The sequence below is a fragment of the Saccostrea cucullata genome, unplaced genomic scaffold (assembly GCF_032062105.1).
Source record: "Saccostrea cucullata isolate Sc308-1 unplaced genomic scaffold, CSIRO_AGI_Scuc_v1 ctg1255, whole genome shotgun sequence".
Taxonomy (NCBI): domain Eukaryota; kingdom Metazoa; phylum Mollusca; class Bivalvia; order Ostreida; family Ostreidae; genus Saccostrea; species Saccostrea cuccullata.
In genome coordinates, this window is record NW_026922781.1 from 67,026 (window position 1) to 91,850 (window position 24,825).

The following is a 24,825-nucleotide window of genomic DNA, read 5'->3' on the forward strand; positions in this document are numbered from 1 at the left end:
TTGGCTTTCGCCAAGACAGCCACGCTGGGCAGCGCTCTCGTCCGCTATATGGCGGAGCCTGTCCCTTTTGTTAATAAATCTGTTAAAGCTGCACATTGGAGTTCCGTATTATACATTAGTGTAGTGAATGCACAACTTAGACGGTTATATTTGGGGAGAATCCGGTCTTTTCCGCCCTTTCATTGCCAGCGAGTGCCTACCCAGTGACGTTAATTCCCCAAAATAAGCGTAATGGAGGTTCCCCGACCGGATAAATTTTGTGCGCACACCATCGCAGATGCGGATCTTTGGCTCCAAATGTTCAAGCTGTATGGATCATTTCGGCAATGGACAGATGTAGAAATCTTAAGAGCTTTCCCATTGTTTTTAGAACACTCGGCCATTGTGTGGTATATGGGACTTAACGCGGAGTATGGCACGCCAAATTCACAAAAATGAGCTAAACATAGTTTTACAGTCGATAAACTAGGTTTATGGGTTATTAACTATAGTTTACGGACTGTAAACTATAGTTAACAACGTTAATCTATATTTTACATCTGTAAACCATAGTTAACGCGATAATCTATGTTTCACAACCGTAAACTATACTTAACACCGAAAACAATCATTTGCGATTGCAGAACATAGATTATCTGATAAATACAGATTCACGATTTGTAAACTATAGTTTACAAACCGTTAACTATAGTTAACGATCTGATAAATATAGTTTCACGATTTGTGAAACTATGATTAACAACTCTTAACTATAGTTTAGGATTGTAAACTATAGTTTACAAACGTGAATCTATGTTTATCAACAAAATCTATTGTTAACGCTTATTACAGACAGATAAACTTAGATTAGCATTCGTAAACTATAGTTAACAACCGTTAAATATAGTTTTACAGATGAAAACTATACTTAACGAATCGTTAACTATAGTTTACGGTTTGTAAACTATAGTTTACAGTCGATAAACCTAATTTATCAATTGTGAAACTAGGTTTATCTCATTTTTGTGAATTTGGCGTGCCATAGCGGAGGTTAAGAGTAATTGTGAACATCTATTCAGTGCCTTCTTAGATCGTTACGGACCAACTTATTTTGACAAAAGTGATGCTATACAAAATTATTTCCACGCAAAACAGAAGCAGAGTGAGTCCGTATCATCGTATCTAGCTAGACTTGAAAGATACGCGTTATGGGCTGGAGAAGGAGCAAACAGATGCCTGACAAAGGAAATGGGTATTAATCCGGGACAATGATCAAAGCGCCTCCGGACAGATTAATTATAAATTGAACAGGTGTCAAGGACTTCAGAGTTAAACACTTGAGTAAACATTTATCTCTGGACGATACAAATAATTGCTTAATTGATTGATAAATAACTCTATTGTAAATATTATGTAATTGTATGTAATTTGCTGTTTTGTACATTTTATTCAGTTATCGGTTGGCTTTCGCCAAGACAGCCACGCTGGGCAGCGCTCTCGTCCGCTATATGGCGGAGCCTGTCCCTTTTGTTAATAAATCTGTTAAAGCTGCACATTGGAGTTCCGTATTATACATTAGTGTAGTGAATGCACAACTTAGACGGTTATACATGCGCAGATGATTTATTTGAGTGATTGGTAGTTTGACGACAGACTACGATCGCCGAGCTCTTCGTATTCACTGGAACCACTTTCGGCACTTGTTATATGGATGACGCTTAAATAATTTTCCTTTTCTACAGAAAAATGATTTATTTCATTTCTTTCTTTCCGCTTCCTTTTCGCAGCTTTTTCCTCATTCCTACAAAAAAGAAAATAATTAACATTCAAACATACATCATCGTCGTAAACCCACGGGTATACGAGATCACTCGTGGGTTTCCGACGATGACATGTATGAACATGTGGAAAAAGTTCAACTTTGAAATTCATTTTAAAAAGTATATACATATTTTCAAAACCCCATGATTCTTGTTGTTTTTTGGTCGTTGAATATATTTTTGTGTAAGAATGAACATTTACCTCGCTGAAATATATTTGCATCACAAGGTACAGGTGTATTTGAACACCATTTGTCTAATATGTCTAAATGCGCGGATCTAGAGCTAGGGTGTCGGGATGGGGTGGCCCCTTCTGGAATTTGGAGAATTATTGAATGTATAATTATAATAGCCCAACTAGAATTGACCTTGGAACCCCCTAGAAAACGCTTGTCAAAAATTTCTAGGTTGGACCTTTTTTTACTGAGGTGAAAAAAAATATTGTATACTTATAAAATCATTTATATAACACATGCCATATCCTTAGTAAAAATCCAATCACAACCAACACAATCAATAGGTAACCCGCTCCCAATCCTCCAATGATGAAAGGCAGGGTGCTGTCAGGAGGAGGGTCACTGAAACGCTGCTACAAATATGAATATATATGGATTTTTACTATGCTCTGAAACAAACAGTCCAAGGTACATGTATACAATGCATGAAATTGGCTTTTCACTTAATTGATACTTTAAAAAAAAGACAGGCCTATACGATCTAAGATTGAAAGGAAGAATTGAATTTTAAGCTAACATTTGTGTAATTTATTTAAAATTAGATGTTAGATCCGCTCGCACACTTCCTACACTAATATGAGAGCGGACCTAACATCTGTGAGAGCGGATCTAACATCTAATTTTAATTAGATTGACATTTGTGTGTCTGACATTAAATGAATCAGGAAAGAAAAGTTATCATTAGAATAAGTCATCATATATTTTTTTTCTGTTTCCGGAGGAAAATAAAGGAACATTACCTCTCATTTGCCTATTAGTCTGATCATCTGTCAGTTGGTTTAACTTTTGTCATAAATTTTGGATAAGAATAATAAGCGTTTCTGAATTTCCTAGGATTTTTCAGCATTTGAAAAACGAAGTTGAAGTTTAATTTTTTTCATAAAACTATTCATACAGAATACTTTTGAACGAGAAAAAGGGCATTCATATTTGACAAGTGCATTTGATAAGATCTAGACTTCAAAACGTGAAATCCATTTTTGACCCATTCTTCATGACATTGAGGTTAACTTTATTTTGATTTTTTTTTTATCATTCTTACTTAGTTTAAATACATAGAAAGGGAAAAAATTGTAAGACTGCTTTAATAAGCCATGATTAAATGAACCCGACCAATAAAACAACGATTTCAAAGAGGGGGTCAATTTTTTTTTTTTTTTTTTTTTTTTTTTTTTGGCGTGTTTAAAAATCAAATACAGGTAATTGCGTGGACCCTGAGGTCCACGCAGTAAATATATAAGCGAGGTTAAACCGGATGCCATGGGCAAACGACAGGCTACGCATGCGCGAGAATGCTACAGAGTTCGTCCCTTAGGCAACTTGCCCGTAGAATAATTCGCTCTATTCGAATATGCCATTCATCGGCAAATCGCGCTTTTAAATCCGCATATTCATTGACGGATCCGAATTTCTCTCTTATACAAAAAATATACTTTTATATACAAACTAAACATTGATTCTATGGCACAAGCATTTTAAAAAGTAGGAAGAACTTGCAGTATATACATGTAGATGCATGTAACTTAACAACTTGATTAAAAAACGTCATTCAACGACTAGTTCTAGCTTTTAAAAGATAAAACAAATTTTCACCGGCATTAGTTTTAAGCATAACTATAGGCTCGCAAAATAATTTGATATTTCAGCAATCCAAATACCGTTTGACAGAGGTTTGTAGCAAAGGTTTTTAATTGGTGGGGGGGGGGCTCCCACACACAAAAAATCTGCGTACTACAGAGCTGTGCTACACGTGTACCATCAGATCTATTTTTCCCATGATAGATTTCTTCCGTATAAATCCATAACAGTTGTCAAGTCCTGGCCGTTATGGGTTACATGTATAGAAATAACCCGATTTTTTAGACTGACAAAACTAAAGGCTGATCGGAGATAAAATTAAACAACTTTGCTTAGAGACTACAATCAGTCATAAGTAAGCGAATCATTGTAAAATGTGAACAAACCTACATGAATATTCACTACACCTAGAAATTTTCTTAAACTTAATTTCTGTTAGAAACACATGCATATGGTCCACGTATTGCAGTCCTTTTTTAAAGGACAGCAACTTGTTTTTATAAATAAAAAAAAAAATATTCCTACACAAATCTTTAAGAAAAAATTCTTAAATTCCTCATGTTTTACTGAGCGGGCATTAAAAAAATCGATGTGTCGCGGCTGCGTGAGATGTTGGACCTGCCGATGAAATGTTGGAAAGTTTACGTCACACAATGGGCGGAGCGTAACTTATTTGCATTCGTTGATGTTTAACACGGATCTGGTGTTTACATCATGGAAGACAGTACGAGATGCATGTATGTAAAAAAATTAAAATAAAAGGTATAACAAAACATGTATTGACTGTGTTCTCGGGAAAAATGTGTTTCGTCGACCCAAGATCCAAGCTGTCTCCCTTCGGCCTAACGGCCTCAGGCAAGTTTTACGTCACTTTCAAATTGGTTCTTGGGTCCGAAAAAAAAGCATGTTGCACTCGAACTCAGTCAATAATGTATAATGTTCACAGACTCACCGAAGTCCCGATAATCGTACAAGCTCCAGTAATGTGATGACAGGTAAAATTAATACAGGACAAACTGCAATTGTTTAAGCAACTGAATCCATAGGTTGATGGGCTACATTCTAAAACAGTGTATGAATAAATACAAATAATATAATAACTGAAGATGACAATCAAAGGGAGTTTGTTCATACATTCCACAAAATTTATTTATCTCCATCCTGAATAATATTTTAACTAATTTGATACCTTTCAAAGTCTTTAAATTGATCAAGAAATCACAATTTGATTTTTAAGTTTGAAAAGAAGAAGTTCTTTTATTTAAGCTTTTAAATATCGGTAAATATGTATTATTAATTTTTACCGGCAGTGCAGAAATAAATTGTATGAAACAATACCGCCCACCACCATATTTATATGTGTACCTGTTTTACAGAGGTCCCCCCTATACCCAGCGTCACATCCCTCAGGACATGAGCCGTTGATGTGGTGACATGTTTTGTTACCCAGACAGGCTCCACATCTTAATTCACAATCCTGTCCATATCTGCCGTCATTACATTCTATTAAAAAAGATTTTAAAGAGAGGGTTAAACTTTTTATTGAGTACTGAAAACAATATTATAATAGAAGTAGTGTAAATCGGATGTGAATATCAATTAAAAAAAAAAAAACTAATGGGATATTTGATAAGGAAACACTTTAAACAACAATTTTTTCCACGATATATGAAAACCCAACCCTTACAAAAATACTATAGTTTACTATTTAGCCAAAGTAAATCAAAGTATCAAATTAAATTATCACTATAGTAAATCAAAGTGTTCACTGTAGTTTCAAAGTGATCACTAACTAGTGAATCAAAGTTTTCAAAGTGATATCTATAGTGTCTTAGTTTTTACTATAGTCATTCAACGTTTTCAAAGTAGTCACTAGAGTAAATCATTTAGATTTTACTATATAGTAAATCAAATCTTTCATAGTGATCACTTGTTAATCAAAGTTTTCATAGTTATCACTCACTTTAGTAAATCAAATTGTCAAAGTCACACTGAAAATTTAAGTTAGTCACCATGACCTAAAAATGTAATCAAATTGATTGTCCTCCAGATGAGGGTGCAGTTAGTCAATTAGACAATATGTTAAGCTCATTTTGACGACTCGAGAAAAATCAAACTGACTAACTCGATAGTCTACCTTGACTAATTGAAAGTCACCATGAGTACACTATAAGGATTTCATTTGACTGTATTCTTGTCATAATGATAGATTCCGATATTCAAAATGATTATCATTTCATATCAAAATGACTTTCAATTAGTTATATTTCTAGGCATTTTGACGATATTGGAAATCATGATGACGATGCGCGTTAAATCATTTTGATTATCACGCATCAATCCCTTCTGATACAAAATATAACAATTATACAACTAATATTTGAACTTTTTATTATAAAATTTCTGTTTTATAAATATGGTTATTTCAAGCACCAAATATACACAAACGTATAAACCGATCATCTTATAATAAAAAACAAAAGATTTGCATATAAACATTGTAAAAAGTTAAAAGAAATCATATACACCTACATATATAGCATACATAGATATTTATATACTAGTATTTTCAAGCAAATTAATTTTACTGTTTGTAAATGATTTCTAATCAATCAAAGAAATAGCTTCAGGTAACAGTCTCTTGTTGCACCCTTTCAGTTGTCGCTTTGTTTTCCTACCTCAGAGAAATATATTTACAGGTTGTTTTATTCTTTGATCATTACAGATTCTTTTTCACAGCTCCTGCAATGGAGAATAGTCTTCTTAATTTATACAGCTTGATAGCAAAAGTAAAGTAGGCCTAAATGAAAACAAATTTATTTATATTAAAAGGAAATCAAGATATAAATATAGTAAATAGATATATATGCAGTATTAAGAAGAAAATAACGGGTACCATAATATTAGTCGTTTAATACATACAATTAAAATGAATAAAAAATTATATTTACCTTTGCAAACATGGCACATAAGAATGAAATCATCATCAGTTTTGTTTTCTTCTTGTTTGGCTGTTTTCGTCAGAAATTGGTCAACTACAAACCATTGCGATTTCATTTAAAATGCCTTTAATATCATATACATGTGTTATAAACAAAAAACATGGAATAATACGAACAATATTTAGTGAAGCAGGCCAGTATAGTCAGTGGAGAGTTAGTACATAAACATCAGGGACTCGTCTATTTGTATTTTCTTTTTAAAAATAGAATGTTGAAAAATAACAAGTTCTATGTAAATCACCATTATACTTAAAATATAAGCTATCAGTACGTGTAATCCTACCTTATTTCTTCTATTCATGGTAACATCTTCTTGTACCTAATGTGGTTTACATCTTGTCTATATTCGTAGCAAGGTATTGTATTTTGATTTATTTGTCCATTCAGTGGTAGTTGAGAGTCCATGCCATACCTGTGAGTTGTAAAAGAATAATAGCTATTTAATAATCGTTGAATTTTAGACCAAGTCCAATTTGAACGTTTGCATAAATTGAATATGAAAAAATCCACTTGAACACAATCAAACCACATCCTAGCCTACATGTATCATTATGATAATAGTGTAAAATACAATAATTATTGAAGAAAAATATCGAGTACTTTGTTAATTATAGTATTATTTCTCGGTAGAACATTTTTTGAATAAGTTTATTATAGAATTATTTGTCTAAAACAAGAAAACAACAAAATATGACATACCATCACTTCGTGTTTTCCTGGGAGGAAAAAACCGACGCTATTGTTTCTTCCCGCCAAACAATATAAACAAAATGACCAGGATACAAGTCAAAGTTTACCAAAGACTGGTAATATATAACTTATGTATTGACTAACTGAACGGAAGAAAATGACTTCAAATCTGGTCAACGTGACAAACTTATGTTTTCAGTGCATCACTATAATTAATCAAAGGGTCAAAATTATCCATTAAGTAAATCAGTTTTCATATGGTCAAAGTTATCACTATAGTTAACTTTATTTCACTATTGTAAACTTTTGTTAACGATAGTATTATTATGTTAGGGTAAAGATTTTTAGTATCATTGGCAGATGTTTTTTTAATTATAATTTAATGCAAAAATTTATTTATTTTTTTGTCAGTGACATTTGCAAAATTATTTTGCTAAAATTTTCCCGTATGTCGCAGTGGTTAGAACGTCTGCTGTAGAGTCGCGAAGTAAGGAATTGATCCTTACATCGCAGAATCGAATCAATATTAAACTTGTAAAATAAACGACTCTTAAATATTAGCCATTTTGAACTAATTGACAGTTATAATCAATATTGTTTTTGGAGATCATATCTTCGAGCAATCTGTTATGAGGAAAAGAAATATCAGATATAGCTCGAGATATTCATTTGAATTAGGAAAAAATACAATATTAAAACCAAAAAGAAACTTACCATATCCATATATACATGTACAAACTAAACAAAAAACCAACAAAAATATACATGCATCAAAATTAACCGAAGGCATGTTCAAATAAACACTCTCTACAACAAGGAAGTGACAATAAAGATTCTGCATTTTAAAAAAGAGACACAGGCGAGTCTATTCCTACTAGGTTAGGGGGAGGGGGGTAAATTTTGTCAAATGGCATTCATATTTACTGCAAGCTCATAATTTATTGATTATTGTAGTTATTGGATGTATGTATACAGATAATAAAAATGAAATAAAAATGAAATAAAATCCTTTGTATGTTCAAAAGAGGACTTAATATTGAAATAATCAGATGGAGACACACCGTACATATACCTGTAACTTCCAACAATGCATATCATATTTTGCATTACAACAATATTTATGTTTAAAGGACCAATGTGATTTGACACTCTCTTTAAATGGGAGAATAAGGACAGGTGCACTATTCATTTATCACTGCCTGCTGTGTAAAAACTGCCTGTTTATAATACCTGTTTCTTTAAACCTTTATTTTGAAATATTATCTCGTCAAAACGGTTTCAGATCTTACAAGGGGTTCAGATGAATGTGTCCCGAATATAGGTCAAGTATCTACCCACTGAATATAAAGAGCAAATACATAATTATGTAACATCAAATACTCCACTATCTTGGATACATTGGACCCGAAACAATGCATAACCATAAAGCTGCAGTCTCACCAAAAGTTCACTTTAAAAAAAAATTGTTCCAACCTTGAATTTTTAAATCAAACATATTAAAAATAAAGCTTAATTCATAAGTTGATTAACAGATCATTTTTATGATCATGCATAAATTTTGCATTAGTTACCTACCCATAGCAAATTCAAAAGGACTTTATATGCCATAATGACTAATATTTGCCCCAAAAATAAAGCTTTGACGGAGAAATATATAACTATGTTTTAAAACAGGAAGGATATCTGCAGACTTCAAAACACTGAATATTTTCATATATGAAAAAATATATAATCCAGCCATCCATTTTTTGTTTGTATCATCTGTCCGTAAACTATCGATGTTCTGAGTCTGGATGTTTTGATATTTAATTACTACATCATATACTAAACTCTTTACTGAATTAAAACACGCCATAAAGATTGAAACATGGTATCTGTTAATCAACCATATAATTAAAATTCCTATTATGATACATTATAAGCCATTTAGGGATGTCAAATGGCTATTAGTGGCCTTAATGCATCAGGTTAAACAAAAATGTATTCCGATTTCTATGTTGGTATCGTACTAAAATAAAAAAAATAAAAAAAACAGAGTTTCATTATATATGTCATTTTTTTTTACATATATATATATATATACACTAGACAAAATTGCTAACGTACCACCTAAGAAAATTAATATTTTACTTTTAAAAACCTGTTTATGATGTATTTGAATTATAGATATATTACTTAAAACAAAAGGTAAGCCATATACTAGTAAATGTCAAACCTTATAAATAAGTACAATGTTTACTGAAGTGTGACCAATTCATAGAAAAAAATAAAATTGTGTCTATTCCATTTTCCTAAAAAAAATCCAATTTTTCTTTGTATTTGTGTTTCTCTCTTTGTACTAATTAAAAACTCAGGAAAAAAGTTACGGCGTATGCGGTAATTGACGCTTGAAGAGAGTGCTAAAGCAATGAATTCCACTTATGATAAATTGTTACAGATAGATTAACAACCATAAAAATGTTTACTATAGCATGTATAGGTAGCCACGACTTTAAGTAAGCAGCATGCAATAAGTAGAAATATGTTCCACAAAACTAGGTCAACCGGAAGTTGAGTGGATTTGGTATGGATATTAAGGCACCGGATGATTACTAGACGATGTGAGAGTCAATAATTGTTTGTAATTTGAGTTTTAGCTGGGGAACTACTCCTGTAGCATCTTCACAAACCACCGTTAGTGTTCAAGAATTTCATATCTTGGCAAAAATGGTGCGCAGTGCACATCTGGAAATTGGTTTTTGGACAAGGAGGTCATTCAAGGGTCTTTTCATGATACCAAGACATTTGTCAATCCGACTGTTTTAGAAATAATGGCATATTATATACACTAGTACCGACTCGGCAAATTATCAATTTACAATTAAGAACTAACAGGTGCTGCGTTAGAAATTTTGTCTAGTGTAGTGTATACAATTTACATTTTCTAGGCATGTGTATGTTCCTCATATTCAGACGCCACTATCAACCATCGGCGGGCGGATAATTCAAGAGAGCTTTGCATTTTATCTTCACTATGAGCACTGCAACAAGGGGCTACGATAAGTGTGGTCCCATTAAAAGCACCGGTCTTATAGTTAGATTCAAACCTGAAGGGCAAGGTCAACTTCTTGTTACATGTACATGTGCGACTCAAGGGCAAACGTTTTCGCAAAAGAATTTAATTCTAGGAAATGCAATTAATTAAATTTATTTTGCTGGGCATGTTTACGTGTGTAATTAGTCCCACGAATAAAGGTAAATGTAGGTAGAAAAATGGTACAGTATACTCAAAAATGAACACATAACATGTAATGCACCATAATATTCTAAGTGATTTTTTAGGAAAAATGCAAAATCACTTCGGCAGCGTACTCAATATTACCTGAAAAATTATTTTTAGAACTGTACTATTTTCATGAAAGTTCAATCAAGTTCACTACTTCTAACCTTTTTAAACTGCATCGATTGTAAGTTCATTCAGGTACATTTATATTTACTGCCTGGGGTTTATATTCCATATAGGGCTCTCTTATCTTAAGGAATTGCCGGCTGTGGTTGTGCCAAATAAACGGAATAAAACTTTTATATAATAATATTTGTAAGTATATACGTAGTATCTAACAAAAACGTTTATTTATCCTGCTAGGTAAATCGTAAATTCACAAATTAAACAAGTTTTCTTTTAATTAATTGTACATTTTTCATGATTTTTGCAATGAAAATAAATTCCTAAAAATCTGTTCATTGCTCGTAAAATCAAGCTAGTATTGAATCACTTCTAAGCAAGATGTATATGGATTGAAATAATTTCATTTCTTTTTGGTTTATGAAATCATTGTGTATTTTTATGTTTTCTAGTGTATATACACTGTATCAGTTGTGAAGAGATTTTCTAAGTTCTTCCGTACTATTTATTATCTCTCAATGACAGAATTTATCTATACTTCCAATCACTAGTAGAAATAACACCAATGGATTATACAGAGTGTATGTAGAATTTCAATACTATTATTCAAAGTATACAAGTACCTTGACACGGTTTTCGCATTCTCCGTTAGAAGAAAATTATCGAAAAAAAATTATCATATTAAGGACAGATGATACAAACAATTTTTTTTCTTTTGAGGAGACTTAATAGCATGTCACAAGTTTAGAAAAGTGGATAATTCTTAGAATTTTTTCACCTAAGAACTGGAAAATGAAATAAACTAGGAAAATATTAATAACATTCCAATATAATTACAAATATGGACGAAACACACTCAGTACAAGTTTACAGATGAAAACAAATTTCAGAATATGTTACCTTGGTGCTAAAAAAGTTATTTAAACTTTAGAAAAAATAAACAAAGCCAGGTGAATTTCTTTAAGAAAATCAAAATGGTAAAAATCAGTGTGTTTTTGCTGATTTTTTGTCATTTTGTATTTCTTCATAAAATTCACCTGGCTTGGTATATTTTTCTAAAGTTTATATTACACTTTTAGCACCAAGGTAACATATTCTGAAATTTGTTTTCACCTGTAAACCTTTACTGTGTGTTATTTGTCTATATTTGTTTTTTATGAACATATTACTGATGTTTTCCAATTTTTCTTTTTATTTTCCAGTTCTTATGAGAAAAAATGCTAAGAATTATCCACCTTCGTAACTTGTGACATGATATTAAGTCTATTTCAAAGAAAACAATTGTTTGTATCATCTGTCCTTAAGGTAGAAATTGGTTTCCTAGCGACTTCCTTATTTGACCAGATTTTAGAATTTCCGCGGGAAAACATAGGGGATGCTCACCCCTTCTAAGCATCTGATCCCAAATCTGAAAATTGCAGGGTTCTGTGTATATGCCCTTTTCACAATTTTGTATTTTTAAATGGATTTTTAGATCAATCACCGGCCGTTCTCTTTACACTTTTTACTTCCTTTATTTTTTTCTACTACAGCTTGTGCAATGCGTTTTCTGTTTTTATTTGGGCTTGCAGAGATAGTAGGTAAAGTACTAATTTTTCTTTTATAATTAAGACAAATCTTAATCAGAATAATTAAGTCACACATTAAGATCTCCTCGACTTGTTTATTTTTTTCCGAATGATAGTACATGTATATTTGTTTTATGCGTTGTATTTATTTTGTCTTAAATCAGACAGATCGATATATAAAAAAATTACTCTTATAGTTATTAAATAAGAGTTTTTAATGAAAATTATTACTCATACTTATCATAAGAAGCAGTTATTCATAAGATTTACTTACAAGGATTACTCATTGGTGTTACTTATACGTATCTAAAGCACTTATTTACAAATGTTCATTGCAAAGGTATATTAAAAGAGTTTCATGTATTTGTAAGAGATATTAAGTAGTTTCATGAATTTGTAAGAGTTATTAAATTTTATGACACATTATTCATTAGAGGTACCGGGTATTTACGAGAGTTAATTTCAAGAGTTACGTGTATTTTAAGATTCATGTAAAAGAGTTATTTACAAAACTTAATTAAAAGTGTTACATATACATAATTATATGCTGTAGAGTTAAATAAAAGTTTTATGTTAAAAGAGTTTTTAAAAGTTATTAAAATAGTTATTTCTTATTTAATATTTATTTTTTATACGACTTTATTTTCAGCTGCAGGACAATTATGTATGAATTGTAAGAATGTGGTGAATCCTCACGAATGTGATCAGGTCACCAAATGTGGAGACCACGAGGTAAAACCTTAAAGAAAGAAAAATTACACTAATTCATTGTGTTAAAAGACATTTTTTTTTCAAATTTGAATCGACTTTGTTATTACATATGGTAAAATGAAAAAAAAAATCATACAAAATTGATATTGTCAAGAAGCTTAAAATTTTGAAATCTTTGTTGAAAAGACATAAATAACCTTTTAAAAAAGTGTCTTGTATGCAATGCTACAAATGTTTAATTAAGTGATCAGGTCACCAATGTGGCATATTCCATGATGCGCTAGCGCATCATAAAATGTTACTGAATAATCGTTGTTTATTACTTATATTTGCATTCTTTGATTTTTTTCAAGAATATCAGAGGAAATTGACTTATATAATTAAAGAAAAACATACGGCTTTGTAAAGATTAATACTCCTTTTCCATAATAAATCACAAACATATTTATAAAGTATTTTTCTCAAACACAGTTATTGGAAAAGCAGCGCCGTTGATGCAGTTGTGACGTCATCGATCGACGTTAGTAAAACACTCTGACAAAAATCAATAATTTAACACTATGATTAAAAATGAGAATGCTTTTATAATAATTATTACTCCAGAATGCTTTTCCATATTTTTTTTTTTTATAGTTTTTCTATTTACTTTTAATAGCTGAAATCATTCTTGAAATAGATATACTAGTTAAAGAAATTTTCTCTTTCATTACCCAAGTGTGAAGAGTTATCGTTCTTTGATCAAATATGCATGATACTAAAAATAAAAATATGGCAGTTCTCTGCAATTTTTAAAGAGTTTTATTATACAATTAAATACATTGACCAAAATCAAATTTTTAAAGATATAAATCAGCAATTTTAAATATTCTGAATTTCCTTTTTTTCAAAGAATATTATTAAAAACTTATTTTTATTCCTCTTATGAAACATTTCATATATATACTTCTCAACACTCTGGAAAATGTAGTAGAGATTGTTCTACACGAGTGAAATAGAGCAATTGCATTTATAGTAGAAAGAATTGCGTCTATAGTCTTATGAACGCATTTGATGACTACATATTCATAGTGAGAGAGAGCAATGGATATGCAAATATTGTCTTATAAAGCATACATTTCATTTTTACTACGAAATCGTTTCAATATTTATGGATAGCAAGATCATCCACTATTGATATAAAGTTGCAACCTATGATACTTAATTAAAAAATCATAGTAAAAATTGGATAATTTTTTTTTCAATTAGCGTTAAATAAAATATTTTATTAGTGTTTTTCTTCTATTTTTCTTCTTTAATATAGCAATGCTACATGCAACAATACTTGAGACATAATACAATATGGTATGATTTAGGCTGCCAAAGCAACATTGTAAGTACAGCATAACTCTCTTAAAGAAGAAATATATATCCATTGATACATATTCGATTTGCTGGTGCAATATGATACAAAGGAAGAGTTTCATGCAAGCCTTATACATGACGATATTTTAATTTATTCTTATATCTAAATCTAAATGTTAAAGCAACATTGTTTATGATACGTATGAAAGTAATTCTAACAAAAATATTCTTCACGATGATTATCCAAACTTATGAATAAATTTAACACTAGGTTTGCCAAGCCAATGCAAATGGACCACCAGTCCCTATAATAGGAAAAAGGAACGTAAGAGGTCAAGACCTTGACCCTGAGACCCTTACATTTGACCTTGACGGAGAGGATGACGATGGTCGAATAACTCTTTGTGAATCTTGTTGTAACACTGATGTATGCAATAACGGTGGCGCATGCGGAGTGGCTGGTATGACTTTAATCTTCTTGTAAAATCATAAGTATTGAAAGTTTTTCACCCTGATAATACAAAGCAATGCTAAAAAAGTTGCTTAATTGAAAACAGGCAATATTAACACTCGTTTTTCGTTCTCTCAACTTAGATTCAACCAGGTTAATAAAAATGTCATTATACACTTCAAAGTTTAGTTTACAAAAGATACATTTAAAATTTCAGGGAAAAGGAATTAACATAAAGAAGTGGCGAATGAACAATCATGTTTATCTTAACCACATTTGTCCTGCTTGTATTGAAAATGATTTTTAAAGAATTTATTAGTTTTCTTTTTTAATGTTTCTATTATACTTGCTTTTTTCGTGTCAATATTCTCAGCTTATGATAGTACAAATTGTTCACAATACCTTTCTATCGCTTCACAGATTTTAACTATTACAATGGACGTCTCTGTTTTAAGTGTAGTCAGCAGTTGACCCCTGACAGCTGTGACCGGGTCACTCTGTGTTACCAGGACAGGGTGAGTTATTATCAAAATACAGTGAAAACTGTCTAATCCAACACCTGTTTAATCCGTCATACTGTGAATTCCGACATTAAATTTTTTAAAGTAAGTTTACTCTCCCTGTGTATGTCGGTTTCGACTGGTTTCACTGTATGCTTAAAATCAGCATCGTTCTATCACAAGATATGCATTGTGTAGTCACCACAATGTGCCTAATACCAACTTTGGTAATCACAATAATATGCCTTTATTTAGCTACTAAGTATGTTCAAACACTACAATATGCCTAAAATCAACTACGCATTAACGCTATGCACAATATGCCTAAAATCAATTATGTATTAATACTACAATATGCTTAAAACCAACCATAGATAATGTAAAAACCACAAATATGCCGAAAATCAAAACTGTGTAACACAACAATATGTAAAGCAAATCAACTATATGTCATCACTACAATGTGCCTAAAGTACACTAGGCGTAATCACTTGGAAATGCCTAAAATTAATTAGATGCAATAACCACAATTTGACTAAAATCAACTATATGCAATTAGCACAATATGCCTTAATTCAACATTATGTTATCCTGCAGAACTTATTTTCATTAACAGTTAGAATTCCTTTATAATCCTCCCTAGCTTACTAGGAAAATTTAACAAATGAATATCTGTCGCTACCATAAGATGAAACCGTACAATTCGTTCAAGTGTATGGTCACCTGAAGGTTATAGGAAAATTGTCTGAACAGAAAAAGCAGTGCCACTTTAAGTCACTTTTCAGTAATCATTTAGCCGCATTTCAGTGGACTGATTGGAAAATATTATCCGATGTTTTAATCTTCACGCGTCAGTTTTTTTTTTTAAATCGATATATTTTTTTTAATTTTTGTCTTTCTCAGGAACTTCATGACATTGTGCACTTAATGTCATAGAAAATGTTCAACTGTATATAAAAATACATGCGTTTTGTCAACTATGTTTATATATGTATTTAGAATCTAATATATGCTTAAATTCACTGCTATAACAAATTATTATGAATAATAATTCCACAAGTGCTACGACCTGATTCTACGTCTATTTATGATACAAATCATCAAATTTGGTTAAAAATCTCAAATACGAAGAATAAGAAACGGAGATTATTTTTTTAAATGAAACGAATAGATCTGCAACTCAAGAATGGTAAAATATACTCTCACATTGACTATATATGAGGCCTGTAATATTTTGTATGATGTTAACTACAATGTAAAAATATCTAATCTGTTTTATTTATCCATAACTTTAGTATTGTTACATACACAAGACGAAGCCAGCCGTCGGTTTTACATATGTCTGGGAAACTGGTTGTGCCCAGACAGCGCAGGTAAATATTCATGCAAATTACAATATCTTTATAATGAACTTTAAGGAGTAAACAAACGCATTAAACACTAAAAATTGGAGCAGAGGAAACATATACCTCTAAAAAATCAGAGGTGTGATCAGGTGCCATTGAGAAGTGAGCACCCCCTGCCGACCGGTCTCACCCACCGTGTGCTCCTAGTCAGGACTGGGAAATACTCAGTAACGGAAAAAATCCGTCAACAATTCGGAGTGTATTTAACCGCATAAAAACCGACCAAATACCTCAAAAATGTTAATTTTCACATACCTTTCCATATGATCACATACCTTTCCAAATGTTCACAAAAAGTACATGAAATCTTAAGTTTATACTTGACCAAGACATACGGTGGGTGTGACCGGTAAATTCGAACAATGCATCTGATTCCACCTCTGAATTTTTTCCGGAGTTTAATTTCCCTCTCTTATCATAGATTAGTAGTATTTGTATTTTTTTTTTAATAAATTGATCATCTTCTCATTCTACTGAAAAAATAAAAAGAATGTACCCATTTAAGCTACCTAAGGATGTATCACATTTTTTTAATAAGGATGAATTTTAATATAAGGATCTTGCTAACAATATAATTTTTAACATAATTTGTTAATATATGTATCATTAATGATAAGGTGGTTTAAAGGAATGTCTATTTATTGTGACATTGAAACAATTTAAAAGATTCCTGTTTAAATTCTAAATGATACTTTTTTGTGAGCAGAATTGTTGCCAGTAATAAAGAGTACATTTTTGAGAAAGGTTTTGAAACTAACTATTGAGGAACAGAAAATATTTTCCAACAGAAGGGTTTTTCACATTAATCCTATGCAGGCAAAATTCCTGGTTTACATTATTTCGAAAAGCAATACAACCTCGATCAACAACTAATTTCAATAATATCTTGACTCTAGAATTGCACGCCAGCATATGGAACAATATGCAGCAATTGCTGTTCCGGCAATTTGTGTAACAAGGAGTGTACGTTACAAACCTATTTTTTGTAATTTTCCGCTATTAAATCAAAACTGTCCAAAAATTATATAAAAAATCATGAAGTTCCTACCTACCTAAAGAAACAAAAAAACAACAACAAAAAAAATTTAATTTGAAAAATACAATTTTTAACAATTCGATTTTTTCCAACGAGTCTTTAAAAATTATTTTGATGATATGTATATCAAAAAGATGACTATGTTTTTGTGTTAAACCACAGGAATAACCAACAAAACATTTACACCACGTGGCATTTTTGAAAATCAAGGTTTAAGTACATTGATTAAAAATTTTCTCTCCTTGTAAACAACGACGAACGCCAAAAACCACTCCAAATTTTGTTTAAAATGTGCATACATGCAGTAGATATAGTCATGTACTAAATATTAACGAAAATTTACAGGAATTTTTTTCTGTGTTTAAGGTAGGATTCCTCTCTGGTTTCTGACTAGGCGAAAGATTCAAAGTACATTTGCTTATACATGTATGTCTTATATATTTAGGTGTAAGAGATTTCAAAGACGACATTTTTCTTTCTTCATCACAATTGTACAACTTTAAATAAAAATGGTAAACCACGTTTGAAAACTAGCATGGACTATATTTTTGGCGTAATGGTACTGTATTAAAATATCTCCTTTGCTGCCTCTCAAAATTATTATAGAACAATGAATTTATATATCGAAGATTTCAAGAACTTTTCAAATGTAAGTTTAATTAATAATAAGGGCTACACTTACTAAATATATTAAATAGATATGATTTTTTTCAAACAAACTAGAACTTTGTCCTTTTATAATCTTCCAATCTGAGTACAGATTTGAGCCAAAAATCCAAAAGAAGAATTTTTCTCTCATAGTAAACTTTTTGTTTTTGTGTGACAGCTTTACCATATGTGAAAATATATAAGAAGCATATAAAAATAACTAAATTATCCTAAAAAAAAATTAAGAAAAGAAGAAAAAATCGGAAAAGCCAAGATCAACTTTAGTTAAATTATTTATGTCAATTTGGTAATATTATCTTTTAGGCCCTTTATGGTAGTATCTTTTTATGTAAAAAAAAAAACCAAGAAACATTCAACCTTTTCAAAATGGCAATGGTAATTTTTTTTCCTTAATATCCAGGAAAAAGGTAATAACCTTGACCTGACCTTGTCTCTGATATAAAAAGGTCAAATTTAATTTCAGTGATGCCTTCACTTAATGATATTGTCTTCTTGATTCTGTGAAAATTTCATTATTTCTTATATCCAAGAAATATGAAATGAATCATACCTTAAGTAAAGATTTGATCCTTACGTCGCGTGTTCGAATCCCACCGTGAGACGCGGAGACGGTATAATTCGAGGTCCTGTGTCGCAGTATGTACTGGTACGTACGAAAAAGATCCCTCACTGCTCAGTGGCCCTGAGTGTTGAACATTGGACAAAATTTGTAGTTCACCACCGACAAGAGTTGGTGTCTCAATATGAGTGAGAAATTCTTCAAAGGGACGTTGAATAAGTCACAGTAAATCAATCTTTCTTTGTTTACTGTGGTTTTATTAATTTTCATTGTAATAAATTTTTAAGTATTTTGTAAAAATAAAAAGGTTTTTTCAAGGAAACGTTAATATGTGGACAAAAGCAATGCTTTTTCAAATGAATTACATATTTTATATATTAATGAACATTGAACATTAAATTTCATGGATATGCTCAACAACAACAAAAAAATCCTTAAAAATTGATGCTCAAAGAATATTGGAAGAAACTACAAAATTCTTTAATGAACTTTTGAAAAAAAAATATTACCCATATGAAAACGTCAGCTCTTTTCATTTAGAGGTTTGCGAATTTATACTTATGCTTGGCACTTAGGGCCGTTGGTCAGTTGGGAGTCTTTATCGTGCTAAAACATTCTTCGTCATAGAGCCTCAGTTTATATATCTCATCCGATTGATTGATTGTATATTGTTTAACGTCACTCTCGAGAATTTTTCACTCATATAGAGATGTCACCGTATGCCGGTGAAGGGCTTCAAATTTTGACCTTTACTCCGCACTCAGGGCCATTGAGCAGTGAGGGATCTTTATCGTGCCAACGCCTAGATAAAATGTACCGCTGACACGGGGCCTCGGTTTTTAAGGTCTCATCCAAAGGACCCGTATATCTCATCCGAAGGATAGTTTCTATTTTATTTTTTTTTTCATTGGTCAGTTGGGAGTTAATAACACAACTTTCAAAGCCCCCTGATGACCCTGTCATCAATGGGACCCAAAACAACTAATGCTTCACATTCCATCATTACAACCATCTGCATAACATCATAAAACACTCTTTAAATATCCTGTCAATTCAAGATCATTTAACACCACCATTTTCTCAATAGCTACAGATTCAACACCAACACTCCTTCATTCAATTCATGATTTATCACGACTTCTTTTTGTATAATTTAATATACAACACTTATTTATTTCATTATATTTTAAAATAGCTGCACAGCCACCCAAAATAATCTCCACAGTAACAAGGCCACGACATTATAAGTATGGAGACAACGTGCAATTGATTTGTACGATAGAGAGCAATCCAAAACAAGACGCTCTTGGATGGAATATGATGGTATAATTCTTTCTTGTTTCATACATGTTTTAGTAAGACCTTCAGAAGAATGCACAGTATCACGTGATTGCCGAGTCCTGTCTTTCAGAAACTATAGAAACATACTATCCGTTAGGCTGTTCGTCAACATCTGTACACAATTGATATGCAATGTTGTTTATTTTTTTATTAGTTTGTTAATCAAAGATATTAAATATCATTTTTTTTATAGTTGCATTGGGATATGACGAGAAGTCGGTCACGTGATCAAAATCTATAACACCCGTATATATGTTATAAGCAATGTTTTTAATAACTTATTTCGTTTATTTATTCATTTTTAATACATGTATTTATTATCTTTTTTTATTGCAGACTGACCCTTCACAAATTCCCACAAACATTCAACTTAGTTATGGTACAAATTATGTGATTGTTGATATAAACAATTTCCAAAGTCAAAATGTAGCTGGATACCAATGCTTTGTACACAATGCTTTAGGACAAGATACCCGCAACGTCACACTTAATGCACCCCACTAAATAGAGATTAACGGGATAAAAGATGTTGTAAATCTTCTCTGTTCGGAATAAAGAAATATATTAAGGGAAATACTTTTTTATTTTTAATTATTTAAAATGTTTTATTGTTTTTCCCCGCTATTTTGTCAGAAATTTAAATATAATTCATGATTGCCGTGGCACTGTTTACTTTTGAACAATGTACGGAGGGTATCAAAAAGTTCGTATACAAAGGCGATTAAAAAATGCTATGTTGTCTGTACATTTAAAGAATGTTGATAACTTTGGCTGGACACCTTCATTATTCGTCAAATTAATTTAAAATAAAAATTACATAATCAGATCAACAGCACCGTCGCCGTTAAGTATCATTACGTCTGACAACGTCATTGTTTTTCAGTGTCCGATTCTTGTACTTCATACACTTATCTCGATGAGATTCACTGAACTCTGAATTCACTGAAGAAGAAAGACTTAAATCTGTCTTCTTTTTTTGACATTACAATGTCATGAACAGTGTTTTCAATACATATAATACTGTAAATGGATCTATACACTGGGATAGATCCTCGCTTGATTATGTCAACTTATTTTGCAATTTAGAGTTCAATACATGTATATAAACTTTGCACACATGATCAACGTTATTTTTTGACGTGTTTGAATTTTCACACCTTGATTACAAATCACCTGATCATCCTTTTTTTTTCTCTGAATCTATTTTGGCATTTAAAAAAAGTACCCTGGATATAGTTTACTTCTCTGTAGTCAGTGAAACGCTTCTTGGGTCTACAAAGTATTCTCCTTCATGACATCATTAACAATCCTTTACTTGTTTGGACACTTCATACAAAATTTACGATAACATTTTTATAGGGTTTACAGAATGAGGAAAAATTGCATATTTCAATAACAATAGTGTCCCATCACATACTTGAATTAACGAGATTTATGATTTTACAGTTTACTGAATAATGTGAGCTCATCCTGTGAAGAATCTAATATGTACTTACATGTAATAATGTTGCATGGCGATTTAGAGCCATAGCAGTCAAAAAAGTGGATCTGCTCATAACAGGGTGCAATTGGTACATGTATCCATAGAAATTCTGAAAGATTGTTGCAAAACACTTTCTCATGCAAAAAGTGTCAATTAGAAACTCCAGCAAAATTTCAATATCAATTTCATAGTATTAAGTGTGCAAACAGAATGATTTTTAACAAAATAAATTTTCACATGAGTAAAAATATTTAATTACAAGGTTTGTAAGTTTATAAAAATCAAAATTTATCTAAAAGAAAACAAGAAAAACAATTCAATTTGCATACATATGCATACTACAACCATATGCATACTGTCAAACAGCCTAAACCTGAATATAATGCGAGAGATGTTTGAATAGTGTTGAAAAGTTGTACGTTTGGATGTTTTGTGTCTTATTTGTTACTATTTTCTAAAAGTTCTTTGAACTCTTTGGATCCGGAGTTCTCAAGTTTTTAAGATTCCTCATTTGAATTACATTATTTCTGTAATTTTGTTGTACAGAAATGTGGTTTCCTGCTTTGTCAGTGGAACACTCTGTACTGATCGTGTAGTCTAGTTCTTTTTTTTCTTCAATTTAAATATATAGAGATAACGAATATTCTATTAAACAATACAAATTTTTGAGCAGAGCAAACACGAATTTCTAAAACATCATAGGTATGATCAGTTTAAATTAATGATTTCAAAATACATGTGAAACAAAATATTTTCATTTGATGTAAGACTTATTTATTTAAATGATATGTTCTTCAAGAGTGCATACTTGCACCAAATAAATAAATCTGTGAATAAACAGGATTTTCAATAGTTTAAAAAAAAGAAAAAAAAGTTCAATATCACAGACACTTCCCAATTACAGTTTAGGAATAAATTCCTACATCTAGTTAATCAAATGGCATTTAAACTTTCAAATAACTTACAAAACCCAAAGAAAGCTATTGTATTATCTTTTTTGACAGGAAGATACGAACTCTATTTACATTGATGGTATTACATTCGTTCTACTGGAAAACTCATTTCTTTATAGCACCTTATCCCACCTTTGGTGTTTTGTCTCTGCTCTTGATTTGTATTGTTTGAATAGACTTTTGAGCTATTATACTGTACATTATCTACATATCTTAATTTGCTGTCAATAATGTGATGATAAATTCGTATATGATAAAAATATATTCACAAATATAGAATGTAATCAGTGAAATTCAAGAGTTAATCCTTATCTTAAAATTAGGATACATTGAAGAGAAAATAAGCATCTTGTTCTATTTCATCTGGATTCAAGTCTGTGTTGGAAACTTGATTAAGTGTTTTTGAATCAAACTAAGTGTCCACCTAACATTTTTTTACCGGTTGTTTTAAAAAATAAATGCATACAATAATTTTTTTATTGTAAACCAACTTTTATTCGCGTGCGAGAATTTTTTGGCGAAGTTCGCGAGAGCCTCGTCATTGCGAACATTTCTCGCCGCAAACCGGTTCTTAAAGTATATGTGTCTATCAACAACAGATCCAAAAAGACTTGATCGCGAAAATTAATCGACGCGAACTAGTTTATCTCTTGTGCATATTAAAAATTGATAGTGTCTATTTTCAAATCTTAGATTGTGAAAATGTATTGATTAGCATTATAAACAACAATAAATTTTTTACGAGTTTCTGGTTATAAACAAATTTGAAAGTAACTTCACATTTGATATACAATGAACCAAACTTCTAAGTGTCTGCGATTGTTCACTAACTATCGAAAGAATGTATTTAAATAACATTTTTTACCGAGGTGCCTTATTAGTTTTAAAGAATAAATGCATACAATAAATTATTTATTGAATTCATGGTTAATGATGCATATTTCAGTTCGAAGTTGCATTTATTTCATGTATGTATCTCGTCAGAATTTTAAAACAAAGTGTCAAGGAATTGATGTACCCTCAAAATGAAAATTCATACAAAACAATCTCTATGGAGTAAGACCACCAGTCGCCCTAATTACTGCAAGACATCCTTTTTTGTTGGATACCATGTACACCTGAATAGGAGATTGACCAATCTGCCGCCACACCTCCTGTATAGATCTTTTCAAACCGTTGAAATTGTGTGGAGGGGGGATTCTTTGACATTCCTTATAAAAATCCAGAATGTATTCAACGGGATTCAGATCCGGGGATTTGACAGAGCATCATCACACAGAGGCCTTTTGGTCAATATCCTCGGACGTTTGGCACGTAAGTGTACCACTTTAAGGATGGTTCAGACTGCTTGAGCTGATAATAGACTGCCAAGAGATCCGATTTCTTATCATTTTCATACGATTGAAATTGTTAATTTCATGTTTCTAATTAAGATTGTTTTTGGACATTTTTTAAAACACCCCTGAAACCTGGTGTGACGAGAAATTTTGGCCTCGGACGAAGACCCGGTTTGGTTAAATTTTGTCCAAAGCTTTCAAATTGTGATATCTGTGGCAATGAAAATTAAACACAGCTTATAGAAATTTAAAAACGTTTAAGTGGGTTTTGATACTGGTTGTTAATTTTCAAAAATGATATCAAGGATACTTGAAATCTATAATAGAAGTGAGTAGAACGTGGTGCAAGTATGGTCCAGATATCAACATTCCAACAGCTCTCCTTTCTTTCTCAATGGTCATTTTGCAAATGTTTTGTGTTTTCTAGTGAAACCAGTTTTTAAAATTAGATAATGATCACAAAAAGATGCTACATGTAATTACACAAAACACTTGCCGCAACGTACAGATGTTTTTAAGCTTTATCACGGAACATTGGTTTTTATCGGTGATATTTGATTTTCTTTCAACAATTGTTGAGAAGACTCATTTGTTGTTATAATTTGAAAATAGCATACTATTCTATAAAGTAGTTTTTAAATAAATACATTTATTAAAGCGAACACGTAGAAGTTTTGTTATGTGCATAATCTTTATTAACAAGAATTCTTCAGCTTAATATATAATTTTCATTGATATGCAAACATAAACAATCAATCTGTCAACAACTTTTCAATGGCT

At 31.3% G+C, this 24,825-nt stretch overlaps 2 protein-coding genes across 2 annotated transcripts; one reads left to right on the plus strand and one right to left on the minus strand.

The window, feature by feature from the left end:
* Window positions 1-2,256: 2,256 nt before the first annotated feature.
* On the minus strand, window positions 2,257-8,100 carry LOC134262452 (multiple epidermal growth factor-like domains protein 10). The gene is made up of 4 exons (XM_062744843.1): window positions 8,020-8,100; window positions 4,979-5,116; window positions 4,566-4,675; window positions 2,257-2,388 (listed from the first exon to the last, which is right to left on the minus strand). The coding sequence occupies exons 1-4, from the start codon at window positions 8,093-8,095 to the stop codon at window positions 2,257-2,259; spliced, it is 456 nt and encodes a 151-aa protein (XP_062600827.1). The 5' UTR covers window positions 8,096-8,100.
* A 4,118-nt stretch (window positions 8,101-12,218) lies between these two features.
* On the plus strand, window positions 12,219-20,846 carry LOC134262453 (uncharacterized). The gene is made up of 10 exons (XM_062744844.1): window positions 12,219-12,270; window positions 12,908-12,990; window positions 14,270-14,338; window positions 14,582-14,771; window positions 15,182-15,276; window positions 16,557-16,634; window positions 17,564-17,652; window positions 19,507-19,514; window positions 20,127-20,254; window positions 20,609-20,846. Exons 1-10 carry the CDS (start codon window positions 12,231-12,233, stop codon window positions 20,774-20,776), a joined length of 948 nt encoding a protein of 315 aa, XP_062600828.1. The 5' UTR covers window positions 12,219-12,230; the 3' UTR covers window positions 20,777-20,846.
* Window positions 20,847-24,825: the final 3,979 nt, after the last annotated feature.

Bases quoted from the DNA above. Each gene is read 5' to 3' on its own strand.
- LOC134262452 (XM_062744843.1), bottom strand. From the start codon at position 8,095: ATGCCTTCGGTTAATTTTGATGCATGTATATTTTTGTTGGTTTTTTGT. The intron at 5,117-8,019 runs GTAAGTTTCTTT...CTTTTTTAATAG, and splicing joins TACATGTATATATGGATATG to AATGTAATGACGGCAGATAT. The intron at 4,676-4,978 runs GTACACATATAA...ACACTGTTTTAG, and splicing joins GGGGGACCTCTGTAAAACAG to AATGTAGCCCATCAACCTAT.
- LOC134262453 (XM_062744844.1), top strand. From the start codon at position 12,231: ATGCGTTTTCTGTTTTTATTTGGGCTTGCAGAGATAGTAG. The intron at 16,635-17,563 runs GTAAATATTCAT...TCTTGACTCTAG, and splicing joins GTTGTGCCCAGACAGCGCAG to AATTGCACGCCAGCATATGG. The intron at 20,255-20,608 runs GTATAATTCTTT...TTTTTATTGCAG, and splicing joins CTCTTGGATGGAATATGATG to ACTGACCCTTCACAAATTCC.